Below are 17,866 nucleotides of genomic sequence, written 5' to 3'. Positions count from 1 at the left end.
AGGACTTGCCTTGCCTGGGCACCAACCCCCTCCCCCCGCCCATTGCTTTACACAGTAGGCTGGGTCCTCACCTTGTTCCCCAACCACATGCTGGATCTTCTCGTAGGGGCTGGGGCTACCCAGGCTCTGAGGACTTCGAGCTGCAGGACCCGGGGTTCCGGCACCCCGGAGCCCCTTGAAGCGTGGGCTGGTGGCACCTTTGCTGTTGACTGTTCCTGAAGGCAGGATGGTGGGGTAGTTCATGGTGCCCAAACCTGAGGCCAGCTTGAGACTGGCAGCAGTGGCTATGGAGCGTGCCACCTGGGCTCTCTCCTGCGGCCCCTCCACATGGCAGTCAGCATGGTAGATACTATGCACAGACTCAGAGTCTGGTGGCCCATGGCCTGGGGATGGTGGCGACGGGGGCACACAGGCCCGGACCAACCTGGTGTCACCGGCACCCGGCTCTGGGCTGGGCCGGCGCGGGCCACTGTGGCTGAAGTGGTAATGGTGATGATGGTGGTGGTGGTGATGGTAAACCAGGTGGTGCACGGAAGCTGTGCGCCTGCCTGGTCGCCGTGGCCGCCGCCCAGGGCCTTGGCCATGCAGGGTGCTGCTGGGGTCCACCTTCTTACGCCAGCGGCTCTGCCAGCGGGCGTAAAGGCGCAGGCTGCGGCGCTTAACCTTGCGGAAGATGTGACCCACGTACTTGAGGAGCTCCTCGTAGCAGCTGCCGGGCTCCGAGAAGCTGGCCAGAGTGCTGTCGTTGGACAGGTAGCGGGCCCGCTGTTCACGCATCAGCTGGTTTTCCCTCTGCTTTGTCTCCGAGAACTGCGTGGCGATCACCACCAGGCACAGGTTGATCATGAAAAAGGAGCCCACCTGTGGCAGGGGGTGTGTGACCACCGGTCACTCCATAGCAAGCCCAGTCAGGACCTGCTCTGGGGACTGGGGCCTCGTCACAATGCTCTAAGCAGGACTATTCCAGGCATTTATTAGGCGGCATACAATAGGTGTTTTGCAAGTGTGTGATAATGAGACAAGGACCTCCCTTGGTTGGAGTCCTGCACGCAGGACTTCTTGCTCCTCAGGTTTAGCCTCAATGTACTCTCCACTGTGGTCACACTGTCCTTCTGTGGGGCCTTCCCAGCCAGCCCTATGGCCTGTTCTCCCTGGCACAGGTCATTATTGGCTCTCCTCTATGTCCTGCTATACGGGCTGTCTGAGAGTACAACTGTGACATCCCTTCCCTGCTGGGTACCTATAGGCAGCTCCTGTGCATCCAGAGATCTGGAAATGTTTGCTGACCTAACAATGTCCTAACTGAGAACCACAGGACATTGAGGGACAAGAGGAGACTAAATCTGAGACACAGATGCTTTAGATGCGCTATGTGTGGTATGGATGTTAACTGGGGAGTCGTGAACCAAAGAAATGCGGGGTCATGGATGCTATGAGAGTCTGCCAAAGATTCGTGTTCACTACAGGGGGCTGGGCTAGGAGATCACACGTCTGTTGTGGGGAGGCTCTGTTAAGAGGGCCAGACACAATGTGGAGAGACGGGACTAACTGTTGTGAAGATTCCGGGCATCACCTTAGACCTAGGGGCTGCACAGATCTTTCTTCCGGTCTACTTCCTTCCACTGCAGGAAGGGCAGAGAAGCCCCTGCCTGCCCACCCACCGAAACCCATCCCAGCAGCTGCCTCCATACCACTGAGCTTAGAGACTCTAGGAGGTCCAGAAGGAGTAACAAGGGGAAGGGGCAGGATATGGTTTCCCCCGCCCCCCACAAAATGCAGGCTGCCCACCAGTCGGTCACGCCCACACTCACAATGATGAGCAGGATGAAGTAGATGAAGTTGTAGAACGAGTGGGCGTCCATGACGTAGTACATGATGTCCACCCAGCCCTCCAGGGTGATGACCTGAGGAGGCAGGCATCTGGACATAGGCCCACATTCTCCAGCTCCCCAGGGCAGCAGTGCGCGTCACACCCCAGCATGGGTGCCTTTCTCAGGGGTCACCATCCCACACCCCCAGGTGTCCCCAGGCTATTATTCTAGCACAGACCTGAAAGATGGCGATCCAAGCATAGCCGATGTTGTCAAAGTTGATGGCGCCGTTGTGAGGGTTGAATTCCCCTGAGCGGCACACGTTGTAGTACTGGTTCCAGTTGATGCAGGCATTGCGGCCAGCACCCCCATCCTCAGTCTGTGGCTGCCCGTAGGCCTCCCAGCCAAGAGTGCATTGCACACGAAGCTCACGACGGTTGGGGATGTGTGAGCACTTCTGCATGCCATTGTCGCGGCGTGAGGAACAGATGAAAGGGTTCTCCTCACCCTCTTCTGTTTGGTAGTATGGACGCAGGAAGGTCAGGTTGTTGTTCCTGGGTTGCAGAAGGTCAAGGCATGGCTAGGGGGTTCCTGGTCTGAATACCACTCCCCCATCCGCTCATCCAGTCTCATTCAGGGCTGCTAAGCCTGAATCCCACATGCCCATGAAGAGAGCAATTCCTCCCTACCCCTCAGCTGGGCTTTGGACTCAAGATGATGAAGGAAGAGGTACTGGATCTACAATGTGGTACCCAGCTCACTGCATCATCGTTGCTACAGTGACAGACAGGCCATGCTTGAAGCATCTCAAGGCCTCTAGATCCACCCTCGCTCCCTTCCCATGGTGTCTACAACAGTGACTTCTCCTGAGTGGGACCTGGCAACAGTGTGTCTCTACAACTCTAGGCTCCCTGGCATCTCCTCATAGACCCACTATCTTTCTCTCTCCAAACCCCCACATTCCTTTCCAAGAACATCTCAGAAGCTCTGAGACCCAGAGACCCAGGAACAGAAGACCCCTGGTCTGTGGGTATCCATCCTAGAGGCTCAGTGCTCAGATACCTGACTGGTGCTGGAGGAGGCAGACAGCTCACAAGTGGGGTCTAGTGAGGAGCAGAGTGCCTCCCAGCATCACTTTCCAGGGACACCCCAGAGGGTCATAAGCCTTGGGTTACCCATCTTCTAACGCTGTAGAGTGGGGCCCTGGACGAAGGGGATGGACACGCCCTCGTCCCTACAAAGCAAATGCCATGTTGGCATATGGGTCCCTACATTCAGGAAGCCCTGGAGCCAGGCAGATGCAAGGGGCAGAGGACAGCAGCCACTAGAGACACTGTGCCAGGAACTGGCAGAAGATGAGCACAGCATCCTACCCCAGACAGGCCTCTGGAGCTAAAGACACTGGTATCAAACCTTCACATTCACTCACAGAGAAAAACTGTTTGAGTTGAAGTGGTCTCCACTCCAGCCCCCCTAGAACCTGCCCCTGAACTACCAAGCCTATGTCTTCATCTCCACACTGACCATATCTCTGGGGACTGTACCTGTCTTGAGTAGAACTGGGCACCCTAGGACCTACCAAATTTGGACCCAGGTTCACTCTACGGGTATATTCAGGGATAGAACACCTTGGGGGGGGGGGGGCTCATACTGGGGTATGGCAGAACAGTCTTGGAGGGAAGAGCCCTTTGAGGGTAGGGCCTGCAGAAGGGGGAGGCCTGAAGGGCCAAGTCCAGAGATAACATTTGGGGATCATGGCTGGCTAGGTAGGTAGAGCCTTACGACACGGGTGGGGTTCACACACCTGACGAAGGTGCTGTCCAGGAAGCAGCGGTTCCGCAGCAGGCCAGCCCAGAGCTGGACCCCAACAATGCCGAAGATGAAGAAGACGAAGAAGCAGAGGAGAAGGACATTCCCAAGCATGGGCAGCGTGTCCAGCAGCAGAGTGACCAGGATCCGCATGCCTGAGGGAGGCAGGGCTGGTGCTCAACACAGTTGTAAGCCCTGGTAGAGGGTCCTCGGGGAGTTTGCCTACCACTCACAAATCCATACCAAATCTATCAGGACAGGAAAGGCCTGAGGGACCTCCAGAGGGGAGTCGGGCTGCAGTCCCAGATGGCCAGGGCAAACCTGTCCCTGCTCCACCTCATTGTGTAGCATCCCCAGGGTGGGCCAGTGAGATGGCCAGTGCAGCTTCTGTAGGGACCCAGCACACTGGGTTCTGGGGCTTTGCTGGGCTGTGGGTAGGGGCTTCCTTATTTCCAACACAAGAGCAGACCTGCAGGACCGTGCTATAGGGAAGCATGGGAGGTGCCCTATCTCAGAGCAACGCTGAAGCCCTTTGTCCTGGGTGGTGCAAGAACTTGAACAAATCAAGGCAGTGGATCAGTGGTGGCCTCATCCTGGGTCTGCCCCCCTCAGTCATCAAAAGAACGTAGCTCAAAATCTGCACAGGGCCAGCCTAGGCTGTAGGTGGAGCATTGGGCCACACAATGAAGTTAGATAGGAAACCGGAGTTTTGAGAGGGGGTGGCCATGGAATGAGGGCCCTCGGGTCACAGGGGGGTCCAATCTGATGGGGTGCTAACATTTCAATTGGAGAGAAACTGCCGCGTGGGGAAGCAACCAACAAGGTCATGTGATCACACTGCCATAGGTCATGTGATCTAGGGGTCAGAGTAGAGACAAGGTAGGTAGTTGGACAGCTCTGAAGGTACTGGGGTTGCTGTAAGGAGCAGGTGGTCCTGTCTAAGAAAGAATCCCAGAATTCCCTGGACATTTAATCCGAATTTTTTGGATGGGAGTGGACCTGGGTTTCATCTCTGCTCCAACACACGGGTTGTCCAGGTAGAGTTGCTGTGGCTCTATTGAGTACACGCGACACACAGGGTTCCAGGCGATGCCCTCAGAGCCATGCATGTCTCCCTTCACCTCACACTCTCTTTTGTCCTTGAGAAATATATCCTGTACTCCACTATTTTAAAGGGAACCTGGGGCTCAGAGAAGCTTGGCAACATGTCCAATGTTACACAGCATTTGAATTGGATCTGATCCCAGAAGTCATGGCCAGGAAGGTAGGTGGAAGGCTGAGTGGCAGCTGAAAAGGGGGTGTGGACCCGGAACCACACCTGTTCACGCATGTATATACACACCTTGCACAGCTCCAAGAGGGTTGCACCTTCCCACCCTTAAACTGAACATCTGAATTTAGCTCCTAAGAAAACACCAAAACTGTACCCCTAGATGCAGGCAGACGGCCAGTTAGCATCCGGACAGGCCACATCCCAAGCACAACCACGTGATTTCCTGCACATTTTCCCTCCATGTGTAAGTGGGAGCATGCAGTGTGTCCCTCCCCACAAGCCCAGTCTCTCACACACGCTCCACCGGCTCCACTGGACAGTGGTGTAGCTGGGAACCTTCTGGGCACCCAGTCCCACCCCAGACGCTATGCAGATGAGGAAGACAAGGCTCTGAGTGGCTCCCATTGCTAGGCACTGGGGAGTCTCCATCACATCCCAACTGGGACTGTCCTAGAAGGGCCCAGTCTGCTGGTGTCTGGGTAAGCAGCAGGGCTAGCGGGACACACAGGCTGATCTCTTTTTCAAGACAGGAGTGACACTTACTGGGGACCCGATTGATGGCGCGGAGCGGCCGCAGCACACGCACCGTGCGGATGGCGGAGAGGCTCACATTGTGTCCGTCTAGAGAATACTCCATCATGCTGGAGGAGCAAGGGTGTTCAGGAAGGGGAAGACCCCAGGGGCCCATGACTCCTAGCCCATAACCCACTGCCCCACAGGGGCCACCGACATGTGCACTCTGCCCGGCAAGGCCACCTGTCAAACCCTAGCCCCTCTCAGGCCTCAGCCCTGAGGTCAGGCCTAGGACTCCCAAGCATACCCCGCCATGACAATGAAGAAGTCCAGCCTGTTCCAGGTGTCACCCAGATAGCACTTCTGCCCAAACAGCCCCAAAGCCACCATCTTGATAACCATCTCCACAGCGAAGAAGGCAAAGATGAAGTCGTCAAAGGCCTGGGTGGAAGGGGGTCACGATGAAGGAGCAGGGTACACTTGGTACCCCTCTTGGTCCTCCTCACAGTCCTTGACACCTACCTCCAAGATGCTGCAACGCTCTGAGCGGCACTCAACATCCTCGCAGGGCCTGAACATGCCGAGCGTCACACAGTTCAGCATGATGACCAGCATGCTGATGTGCTCGAACCACCTGGGGGCTGTGTGTTAAGGGCCAATGTGCACAGCAGACAACCCCCCCCCAGGCCGGGGTCAGCTTCATGTCAACAATGACGGCAATAACAGAACATGACCACCAGATGGCGCCATGGCACCACGCTGGCCCCTATGACTCTCAAGAGTCCCAAGTTCTCCCAGGGAAAATAGTCACTATTCCCTGCCCCACCTCGTACCAAGATGGATCTGGAAAAGTTGCCGTGAGCCAGTAGTGCCACATATGAGGCCCAGGTGAGGACACCAAACAGACTGGAGCCTGGCAGTCTTAGTGAGGGTCAAATATGCAGGGCATGCAAGAAAGCCCTGATCGGACAGGAGCTTAGGAATGTGTGTGGCAGGAGAGACTGACTCTCCTGAAGGTGACCGTGAGCAGTCCTTGCACCTCTAAGTCTGCGTGGATTTATAACCAACGAAGCGCCCACGAAGGCAGTAGCACAGAGCTCCACCAGCACGTGTCCATGCCCCAAAGCAACACTACTGACTCAGTACGGGGACACAGGCTGGCACTCATGTGGTCTGGGGCCGCAAACCACAGAACCAGCACCAGCCAAAGCAACAACCTGCCAGAGGGACAGGGACAGAATACGCTGGGGGATGACATTCTGGGGGGGGGGGCTGTACTGCCCTCTATCCATGGGGCTACCTGGGAGCCGGGGGTGGGGGGTTAGGCCGTTCTCTGGATGTTCCTCTTGCAGTCCTGACCCTGACCTCCCTCACACTCACAGAGCCGCCCCCCCCCCCAGCCCACACCGGCGGTGCGCTCCGCGGTGCCAAGACACCAATGTAATCACACGCTCCTGCTGGGCGCGTCATAATTACACTTAATGGGTTCAGCAGTAACAAGCGCCTCTGCCGTAATGGGGCTGCGGAAAACAGAAATCAGCCTCCTGCTAGCGCAGTACCGGCCAACCTCCGGCAGGCGATACGGTGCTCTGGGGCCACAATCTGTGGAGTTCTCATCCCCCGTGCTTGTCCACATCTGGCTCCACGTGGCTTCTGCACACCCCTCACCCAGCAATTTCCAGCTCGGCCAAGCTCACTCACAACACCGCTCAATGCTACTCTCCACCCGGACAGACAAGGGGGGTGAGGGGCTGGTCTCCCAGGCTGGCCTCGCTGTGGTCCCAGTGGGCACGCTCACGTGGCTCAGAGGCAGACTAGCTTCCAAGGTGAGAGGGCACTGCTCTGGGTTAAGGAGAACAGGCACCCCGTTACACTGGCCACCAAAGGTCCCCGTTAGCACATACGGTCAGACCAGACTAACACAAATGGCTCCTAGGCCTGACTAGACTCTGAGTCTACCAGGTGTCATGCCTTTCCAAGCCTGCTGGACGCCAGTGGAGGAAGCAACTGCACCTCCCTCAGCAAGACTAGGCCCTGCTTCTCTGACTGCTCCCTGAGCTCTGGCAGCCCCACTCCCAGAAGTGGAGATAGGCTCATCCTAGCTATCCCTACCCACTCCAGAAGCCAGGACAAGAAGCCTGTCCTGGACTGAAGGCTGCTTCTTGACTTCTTTGCCCATTGTTTGGTTTCTCCTGGGTTCAGCACACATTCATCCTCTCACTCAGGTAGACTATATTCCCCGAACCTGGCTTGCCTGGATGTTCTATAGTCCACCTACTGTGTAACCCCAGACCCCCAGCTGTTACCTTCACATACAGCTACTGCCAAGACCAAGGTTGGAGAATGGCCTTCCTGAGTGACTGTTGCCTCTGGACAAGAGGCAGACCTGGGCACATCTATGGAGCAGGGGACACCTGCAGGGGGCCTGCCAAGCCCCCTAACTTGGTGGGGAAGTGGATCAGGTCCTGGACCTGGGACCTGCCTAAACAGAGAATATTCCAGCTTCCTACAACAGCAAGGACACACCTCACGTGTCACACTGCCCCCTGGTCATGGTCTGTGGGCAGCTAAGGACAAGCAGCACCAACTGGTCATATCACGTGGAGCCGGGTAACTTCCAGAGGCTTAATTACAACAGATAGATTTTCTGGGTTTAATTAAAATTTCTGCAGGCTTTGAACTGACGTCTACAAATTAAAATCAATTTCCATGGGGGTTAGAGGAAACCAAACGGATATGTGAACAGGAGATGGTGTCGGTGGAGTCCAGGGCCTGAATCTAGTCAAGTGGACTAATCTGGTTCCTCCTTGCCCCTCCCCCAAGGTCTCACTCAAAAGGCAAGGACCCACCCAGCTCTGAGATTTAGCAAGCAGCAAACTTCTGAAAAGCAGGTCAAGAGAGAAGCTGAACAAGAGGACCCAGGAGATGCCCCTTCATGGTAGGATCCTGTGGTTGGAGAGCACAAAGCAGTCTCTATGGACCCTGTCGGCCAACACTCCAAACTCCAAGGACACCCACTGATGCCTGGCTACCACTCTGAATTTGTGCACGTAGGAGGGGCTCAAATGACTTCCCATTCTGCACCACACCATTTTCCAGGATCCCCAGTCAGCAGTCAGGAAAGAGAAGGTCCTTCCATGGGGACTGCAGAACATTAGCTAAAGAAACCGTCTCTAGGGTCCCCAGGCTGTCTGCTATGGACACAGCCTCTCTGAGGGACGTGGGATACAAGGATACCCCTATAGCAAGATCCCCCTCTCATTACCTGTACAGTAAGCCCACACTGGGATCATGATAGAGTCTACAGAAGGGTCCTCAATCCACAGCTGGGGGGCCTCCAGTGCCCTCCCAAGCAGCCTTATGTGGACCTGAGTGAAGAGGACAGTGGATGCAAAGCACTAATGGCGGTTGCTGTCCGTGGTGCTGAAACTGCTGTCCCACCTGGGGCCCATCCAGGGTGAGCAACAGGCTGGGCTGGCTGGGCTGGGGAAGGGGTGCAAATTCAGGAGAGTGGCCCTCACTGGAGCAGGTGGCCCTTCCTCATTCAAAGGGAAGCAGGAGGAGAACACACAGCACACAACTGTGCTGAGAAAGGCGGTAGCTTGCCACGCTCCCTCATCCTAGCAGAGGAGAGGAAGCTACAGGGTCCTTGCCTGTGTGTGCAAGACGAGGCCACACCTAACCTGCTGACTGGGGTGGAATCACTGAGGCCCGGCAGGTAAACTTCTCTTGCTGCTTGCTTGGTTAACTTAACAAGCTGTTGACTCCCCATGGGAGATAGCCCCAGCTGGATCTCCAGATGGAATATAGTCCCTCATCGTGGAATACATCCTCCTATAACACGGGATGGTATGGCCCAATGTGATCCTGTACCCCCAGACCCCAATCTTTATTAACACCCAGTCTGGCACAGCTCCCATGTCTGATGGCATCAGAGTCCCTGGGATTCCCCTTGCCCCGCCCTAGTGACTCACGTTTAGAGTCGGAGGATGGGAAATCTGCCGCGATTCTATTCCAACCGCCCCTTTTCGGGGTTCAGTTTCTCCATCAGTCACATCACTTTGATTCATGCAGACCTCTTTGGTACAGCAACAGCAGGGCCTTAAGTCCTCCTGACATGTGCTTAGCCCCTGGGCTGGGTATCTGAGCACCGCCCACCACAGTGCCACTCTGCATAAGGGGGACAAAAGGGTATTACCACAGAAGAGCAGGGCAGTGGCAGCAGAGTCCCACATCCTCACACCACTGGGTAGTATGGCCATGCTAGCTGGGGCAAGGGTCAGGAATCTCCAGGTGTGGCTGCTGCCTGGCCTCCACTACCTCAGAAGCCCTCAAGCAAGACAAGGACTCAGGATTCCAACCAGGGCTCCCTGTTAGGTGGTGCATGAGATCAGAGGATTAGCTCTGAGCTGCTCCAGCCCCGCCTGCCAGCCCCCAGAGCAATCTGTACAGCCAGCTAAGCTCCATTAGGCCAGATCCAGAACAGCTTGGCTTTTGCGTGTGAGAGGCTGGGCAGGAGGGGTAGGAGGATGGAGGACCCACTATAGGAAAAAAGATGGAGCAGTCGGCACCACACTCACAGCCCTATGCTTCCTACCTCGGGGCTTCCCCCTGCAGGGACCCATGCTTTTCCAGAGCCCTCCTTGTCTTAGGGGTCTTGAGCCTTCCCTCTCTCTTACTCTGCAGCATGAAGCCCCACACTGTGCACTTACTGCTGCCCCTCCTGCCACTGTGTTCTCAGGAGCCCGCAACCTCACTTTTCCAATTTGTTCGAGAAGAAAGGAGCATGTTTGTTCATAGCGAAGGACTGTCTTCCAAAGGGACAGCCCAGCCAGTGATGAGGCCTCATACACTCCATGGGAGCTGTCTGTCTCGGCTGGCAGAATAACAGCTTCAGGTCCTGCATCAACTAACCCTCCTGGCAGGTAGCTGCAGTGCCTGGCATTCAGTGGGCAGTAAGTACCTATCAAGACAATCCAACTCCTCCAGCACGGTCTTTCTGAGGACCCTCTATTCCTGGCCCTTCTCTCTATGACAATGGGATCAGGATGGACTAGTCGCCATGAGGTCTATACTACTTGATGGTCAGGGAGGCCCAAGGGCTTCTGGTCCAAGTATCAGGGCTCCCTGCGATGAAAAGAAATCAAAATGGCAGAACTTCCAGGCAAGTGCACAGGACTCAGCACACACATGGCATGGAGCTTGTGGCACTGCTTTCACAGGAATGCTGCTGACGTATGAATTGGGACACAATGACATGAGGGGGGCAGAGGAGGAAGTGACAACAAGTTACGGAAGGCACATGGCCCTGCACACAGCCTCATCTATGGAAAAATGTCACAATGCAAAACTGTCCCTGAAGGGTGAGAATTCCGTACACGCACGTAAAGGAAGGACAAGTGGGGCCATTACCCATCCACGGGCACATGCGTAAGGTACAAAGTGGGAGGCAGAGGGACAGGAGAAGTAGTCACTCCATTTTAGCCTCCTCCACCCAACCACTGCTACATCTTTTGACTTTGTGTGCTGAGGATCTAGGTGCTTGCTGCCTTTACTTGTGGGAGTTCTGGACTCCTGACATGGGAGGCCACACCACAGCAACCTCCAGTTGGCAGATGGCAAGGAGGTCTCATCTGGGCCTCTCTAGGGGCCAGGTTGTGAAGCATCAGGACAAAGAGATGACCAGGAAGAGGATGTGGGGCACACCTGCACTGGGCTGCCAGCCCAGTCAATCTGACTCTTCCCACACCTTAGGGGGAGTACATGAAGTACTCCAGGCTCCATGCTCAGTGACCCCCATGGCCCTTCACGTGCCTCAGGAAGATCTTCTGGTCCTGGAGTTCTGGGAGCCTGGAAAGGTCTGGGACAAGTCTCCTGGGCAGAGACCATGCATCAGGGGAGGGAGCAGATGTGGGAGGCCTGTGAACATGACTATACTCTGTGGAAGTTGGTTTTCCACCTGTCCCTGCCAGCACCCTCTTTGGGGTCAGCAGAGCCCAAGACAGGGTACAGCCCAGATGGCTGGCTCTGACTCACATGGGATGGATGTGATCCTATAGGCTCCTTGACCAGATGATGGAACAGGTTAACTAACCAGTGATCACTCTGTGGCCAGGGGCAAGATGTCTGAAGATCTTAGGAGTCTCAAAAGGGAGACACGAACCACACACTAGAGGGTGTACCTTCGCCCTGGTGAGAGCTCCAATTTTGGGGACCCTAACATCTTCTGTTCTTATCCTTCTTGGGCTGCCCCTCAACTCCGGGACTAGCATCTAGCCTTGCTCACACCTCAAAGTCTTAGGTCCCACACTTAGTCCCAAATAACTGGGCACCCACAGTGCCATCTCTTGCAGTCCACTGTGAGCCAGAAAAATCCCTCTGAGAGGTCCCAGATCTGTTCTTGTTTCTGCTGTGCCACCTCCCCTCAGTCCATCTGAGCTGCCTCTAAAACAAAGCACTGGTGGGGGCATCCGTTCAGAACCTTGCTATGGCTTCCTAGTGCCCTGGCCACATAATCCAAACCAGAGCCCTGTGCGGCCTAGCCCTAGGAATGCATTGCTGGATTCCACCTTGTCCTGGCTGCTCCAGGACAGATGGGCAGGATGGACTGCTGTGGCTGAGGGTGAGGCAACACTGTCAACCGTGGCCCCCGAGGGAACCGCAAAGCTGGCCCAGATAGTCTAGCTACCTCACAAGTCAGGGAGGGGGGCTGTTACTCTTTTCCCTGGGGGAGTTGGAAACGCACAGGGTGGGGGTGGGGGTCCTCTAGCCTACACTGCTAGCCATGACCTCTGTGTATAAGGACTGCAAACAAAGCCAGCTCCCAGACCACTGGGTCTGCTGCCTTCCTTCTTCCTGAGGAAAAAGTGGCGGAAATCCCGAACAGGCTGTTGCCTGATGCCAGGGGAGTTCCCTGTGGACGTTCATTCTGGTCTCCAGTGAGGTCTTAGGGGCGGAGCATTCTGCAGGCTGTGCTGATGATTTGAGGGAGGTTTCTCTTTCTTCCCTGAGGCTGTTGCCACGCCAACAGCTGATAACAAGGTGAAGAGGAACCTGGAGACCCAATTAGGGCAAAGATAGTGGGGATTCCCCAGCCCAGCTCCAGCTCCAAAGGCTTCCATCAGCTCAGCCACACCTTCCTGCTTCCGCACTGCTGGTCTTAAGGCAGGGAGAATGTGTGTTGAGAATCCTATCTGGGTTTGGGAATTGAGAGGAAAGACAGGATGGCAGGAGGGGCCGGGGCCAAGGTGGCCTTGCCAGGGTCATCAGAGTGATCACACAGGCATGGATGGCAGCTTCCTTTCCCAGCTGCCCCACCTCCACACCAGACCCTATACCTGGGCCAGCGGGTTTCACCCAGAGCTTTCCAGAAGTGGACTGTTTAATGTCGTGTGCCCCAGCTACCACAGGAGCTCCACCTAGGCCCCTCTTCCTGTGGAGGGCAGTGTGCAGGAGTTATTCTAAGGTCACCTGGGTCTCCATCAGGTCTCCAGAGCTGGGACAAGCGGGCTCGGATACCAGGGCTGAGCACCATCACCTGCTCAGGGCTCAGTAATGCTGGCCATCACCTGAAGGTGACCCTGGCTCCATGAGGCTCAGAGTTTGCCTTAGAGACAGGCGGGACAGTTGGTCCAGTGCATCACCTCTGTCCAGGGCTCAGGGTCTTGGGGTGTGGCCCCGCTCTCCCCTCAGCAGCCTTTCTAAGCACCCCCACCCCCAGGCCTAGCGAAGCTGCTTCCTGCTCTCATCCCCCACTCTAAGAGACCCCTTTTCCTCTACCCCCCCCCCCAAGCCTGGCCCAGGGAACATGGCCTGGGAGCCTGGGCCTAGGCCTGCGTGACTCACAGTAGGCTGGGCTGAGCTGGGGCTGGGGGTGGGGGTGGGGAGTGAGGGCAGCGGACCAAACATGGAGCTGTTTGTTCTCCAGCTGCCTGCTCTGCTCGGGGTCACCCAGGGGAAGGGGGGGGGCAGGCTGTCTGTGGAAGAATACTTCCTCCTGGAGCTAGGGTGTGGGAGCCACTCCCCACTATATCCCCTTAAACAGTGGGGGTGAGGTGGGGGTGAGTATTCTATGAATACTCAGTTTCTAGCTTCCAGAACATTCTAGCTTATCCTCACTCTCCCCTATAAAGCACTCTGCTTTCCCAGTCCTTGGACTATTAACAACCAGGGTGAGCTGACACTCCCCACAGCCTGGGCAATGCACACCAGCCCCACTCCCCAACTCACTGTTCTGTCCCTAGGTATAGTGTATGCTGGGTTGCCAGCCACAGTGGGGCACCCAGAGCCAGATTTGGATACCAGACATTACCCATAAACCCGTTTATACCACTATCTGTTCTAATGTGCTATACACGCCTCAAACACACACAACATGAGCATTTGTACTGCACACGTAAACACACTCTATGAGGTCTTCAAAGGAGGGCAGGACCCCAGGCATTCCCAGGCCAAGTTCCCCATCCTCCGGGACTGACACTGTGCAGCCTGGTTGAGCACATGCCAATGGCTCTAATTGTGCAGTTTTTAAAGCCATGCTAATTAGAAAGTGCGCAAATGTCTCTGCTTAGCTCTTAATAAAGAGCTTGATTCGGGATCTTTTCAAGGGATAATTGAGTGGAAAAGTGCCTGATTCCACCCCTCTAGTCCCTGTGCCTGCAGGAAGGCAGGCTGTGTAGGCGAGAAACCTCACCCAGACTCTGCCAGCCACTTGGCGGCAGCCTCCAACCCCGACAAACACCATGGGGGTGCTGCTGCTTGGAAGGGCAGCCAGGCCCAGCCTGTTTCCCATATTTTCAGACTCTTCTGGTTGATCCTCATGAATACCAGTCAGAGTGACCCCCCCCCCCCCAGTCTCCTCAGGACTACCAGTTTTATCCTGGGAGAAAGTGAGAGGGCCTGGTTTGACCTCTGCCCAGCAGGGTCCACAAAAACATTCTTCACACCCCACTCTAATGGTCGTGGAAGGGAAGGAAGGACAGGAGACAAAAGAAGCAGAGCCAGGTGATTACTGGGAAAGATGACTGCTGGCCCACAGGGGTGGGTTTTCAGGGACCGCTTTGCTGGAATTCTCTGGGCCAGAAATAACTGCCTGGGCCTTGCTGCACAGCTGCCTGCAGCTCAAATTAGTGACCCCAGGGGATTGGACACTCCTTCCATGGGAACATGCCCTGGTCCTCTTCCCCTTCCCCGCCCCCAGGGTCTGCTCCTTCCTGCAGGAGAACTGTAGCAAGCCCATCTAGATGGGGCCCCCCAGGTGGTTTCTCTTCTCCATGGCTGGGCAGTAAGGACAGGGGCTGGCCTGGGGAAGTACAGAACAGGGTCCATCTGTGTCACCCTATGGTGTCTGGGCCTGGAGGCTGAGAAGAGGCTCAAGGGAAGGGTCACAGGGTATCTCTTCAGTCTGCAGCACTGTCCCTTTCTGCCCAGGGTGCCCTGTCAGGGCAGGACTCTGCCTGAGCTGCCTTATCCAGTTCCACAGAGTGCCCACCGAGGATAAAGTTATTCTGGGAGGAGCCACTACCAGGCACCACATTCTTGTTGGCAAGGCCACCAAAGCCACACCTCTCTCAAGTCCCCACCATATGCTCAGCCCACGGGCTGTCGTCTGTCCTGAGGGTCAAAAGACTTTATCTGTCCCTCAGTGGATGGAGGGGCTAGGCGGTCCATGAGGGCAGGTGCTCATTTCCCCCTCTACTGACTAGGGGTAGGAGCCTCTCTGGGTGGACCTTAGCTCCCCAATCCACGTGGCTGAATCCCTTCTCTTCACTACACAGTGCTAGTGACGCTACCATCTCCACCTTCATGTGAAAACCCAGTTTATACTTGGGACCCAAGGTATGTGTGTAGGCTGCTGCAAACACAAATTTGTGTCTGCTTGAAAGCTGGGGTCCCAGGCACACAGGGAAAGAGAAAAGGCAGGGTACTTTGTGGCACAATGGCTGGCATCTATGGGAAACTAGGAGCCCTGCAGGAGGCTATGTTCCCACTGGGTCCTTGCCCCCCCCCCCCCCCCCACATCCATCCATACAAAGTCTGGATATCCCCACCAGTGTTGCCTGGCAACCGGGTATTTATTTAAAAGGGAGACCTCACAGTAATGCCTACCACCAGCCTGCTCTCCCAGCCTGGCGCAAACCCCTCTCCAGTTTTTGGCTCCCACACCCTAGAGACATATTGCTCTGCCTGTCCCTGGGCCTCAAGTCTACCCTCCCCTACCATCCACTTCCCTGCAACCCTAAAAGCAGTGGGGGACAGTGGACCACACTTTAATAATTGTACTTTTCCAGAAGGGCTCAAGAGCCTGCTGCGCCTAGGACTTCCTGGCTACTCACACTTCGTGGGCACCTATGTGTAAGACTCCAGATCTTAGGGTGCAGTGAATCAGGGCCTCCTGGGCTGCAAGGCTGCTGGGAGCTCTGTACTAAGGCCAGCCTAGTGCGTGGAGTCCAAGGCCCAGCTGGAGTCCTGCATCCCAGGGGACAACATCTAGAACCTTCAAGTTCCGGGTACTGGTAGTGAGGTTAAGCCTAGCTGGTTGCTGAAAGTCACTAACATAGGCTGCTCAGTGCTGCCCAGGCCCTACCTGCCAGGCCTCCCGCCCATGCAGAGCTCTGGAAGCCCCGTATCCCTTGGAGCCCCTTACCCTCTCCATCTACCAGACTTGGTTCAGACCTGTCTGTGAAAAGTGACTTGTTTTCCTGCCTGATACTGCCCAGATCTGACAGGCTACCAGACAGTCCCACCTCTCAGTGGACACACGGTGCCCGCCATCAAAGGCAGATAAAAACCCCCATTTCTGGGATCTCTCCGTGCCTCCTCTCTGGCCCTTCGGGGAAACCTGCCTTGAGCAGGCTTCATCTATGTTGACCCTCACTGCAGACCCCAAGCCCCATGCAGCTTTCTTAGGTCTATATAGGCACTGGCCCTTTCTTCACAGTACCGGCCTATATCTCCCAAAGGCCACTAAGGCTGTGCATGAGCTAACTGGCTTTGGCCTTGTCCCTGTCCTCCCTCCACCAGCAGCCATGTTATTAATAGTGGTGACATTTTAAAAAGATGGCCAAGACCCCTGCAAAGTCTAATTTCAAAGAGACGCTTGCTGGCCCTTGGTTTCCCAAGGCCAACGCTTCATCCCTGAGGCCAGGCTCTCAGCCCCAGCACGACATCTATACACTATGTTCTCAGCGGCTCTGCCCTGAAGTTCAGAATCATAAGCCCTGTTTTTCCCACTTTGGGAAGCCACTGCCCAGGTGCCGAGTTAGGGGGGCCAGCCTGGCCCAGAGGTAGTTCAGGGCCCCATGCACCCACTTCAGGTGTGAGCCAGTGCTGGGTGGAGAACATGAGTCCCAGCCTCCAGGCATACCCAGTCCCAGTCTGGAGCAAAGAGGGATGGGAGGGGTGGAGTCGCCTCTTAGTCTGGAGGCTGGAAACCAGGAAAAGGGTGTGGCAGGAAAGGTTTCTGGATGCATGCAGCTGACTTCTGGGTTCATCAATGGCAGAGATCGTGTACACAGGGGACTCTGGGGACCCCCACTCTCATATCCTTACGCAATCACCTGCAACGGCCTCCACTTCTGGTTCTAACATACTTCTGGGATGTTTCGATTACTGAACTGGAGGGCAAATAAGAATTCAGTCCAGGACAGGTGGTCACCTCCTGCTAAGCCTCAGTGATCCTGGGCAGGACAGTCCCTCTCTCAGGTAAATTATTATGGGATAGCTCCAGGACCAAGAAACAGGGTCTTGGAATAAAGTAAAATATGGTTCAAAGTAGGGTCTTTGTTTTATGCCGCAGGTCCTCATGGAAAGAAGTTGGGGCACAGGTCATGTGAGGAAGCAGACACCATCCACAGAACCCAGCATCTCTGGCCTTACAGCTTCACGGGTCTTGAGACGATAACTTCCATCGCAGCATTTACAGATGCTCAGGGTATCTCACCTGCCAGGTCACTGATTATTGGGCCTGGCTCACCCCAAACCCCCACTGCCCCCAGAGAACTAGGTCATACACAGCCCTGAGCTCATGGGCCCGCCACACCCTGTTAGGGACAGGTCCTTCTAGGCTCAGTCCAACTTGCCTGATCTAAGGAACAGCCAAACTCATGGGCAGGGTGGGACAACGCAGAAACACCACAGCCACGCCATGTGCACGCACCCAGGTCAGTGGAGGCTACCCGCCAGGCTCTAATTAGAGCTCCATGTGGCTTGCTTGAAGGAACAGTCAGGGCGGCTCCAGCACAAATATTTCAAACCGCATGGTATTCGCATTTAATGGGATGAAATTCTATAAGCCTAGAGCCCAGCTGAGCCATTATGCCAGCCAATTTGCAGAGAAGTGGGAAGCACAGAGCACAGAGCCTCACATGGTCCATCCGCATAACTGGAGAGGAAGTCGAGTAGGGTAAGCACAGCCCAGCTCCTGGCCCCACAGACTGATCCCACCTTGGCCTGGAAACGT

At 55.6% G+C, this 17,866-nt stretch overlaps 1 protein-coding gene across 7 annotated transcripts in view; it reads right to left on the bottom strand.

Moving 5' to 3' along the window:
• Cacna1h (calcium voltage-gated channel subunit alpha1 H) overlaps positions 1-17,866 on the bottom strand; it is a 58,934-nt gene that overhangs the window by 17,981 nt on the left and 23,087 nt on the right. For 6 of the 7 annotated variants that reach the window (XM_041675817.1, XM_041675818.1, XM_041675815.1 and 3 more), the window contains exons 3-9: positions 5,929-6,040; positions 5,714-5,847; positions 5,437-5,534; positions 3,616-3,775; positions 2,050-2,365; positions 1,812-1,904; positions 72-861 (exon numbers count right to left, since the gene is read on the bottom strand). In XM_041675817.1, coding sequence (XP_041531751.1) covers positions 72-861; positions 1,812-1,904; positions 2,050-2,365; positions 3,616-3,775; positions 5,437-5,534; positions 5,714-5,847; positions 5,929-6,040 — 1,703 coding nt within the window. Of the gene's footprint in view, positions 1-71; positions 862-1,811; positions 1,905-2,049; positions 2,366-3,615; positions 3,776-5,436; positions 5,535-5,713; positions 5,848-5,928; positions 6,041-17,866 lie in introns of those variants that run through there. The other variant, XM_041675819.1, reaches the window with a different exon arrangement.

The sequence above is a fragment of the Microtus oregoni genome, unplaced genomic scaffold (assembly GCF_018167655.1).
Source record: "Microtus oregoni isolate MIOR12 unplaced genomic scaffold, Mior012 000027F_ref0000203, whole genome shotgun sequence".
Taxonomy (NCBI): domain Eukaryota; kingdom Metazoa; phylum Chordata; class Mammalia; order Rodentia; family Cricetidae; genus Microtus; species Microtus oregoni.
The sequence above is the reverse complement of the archived record's forward strand: the minus strand, read 5'-3'. Positions and strand labels throughout refer to the sequence as shown.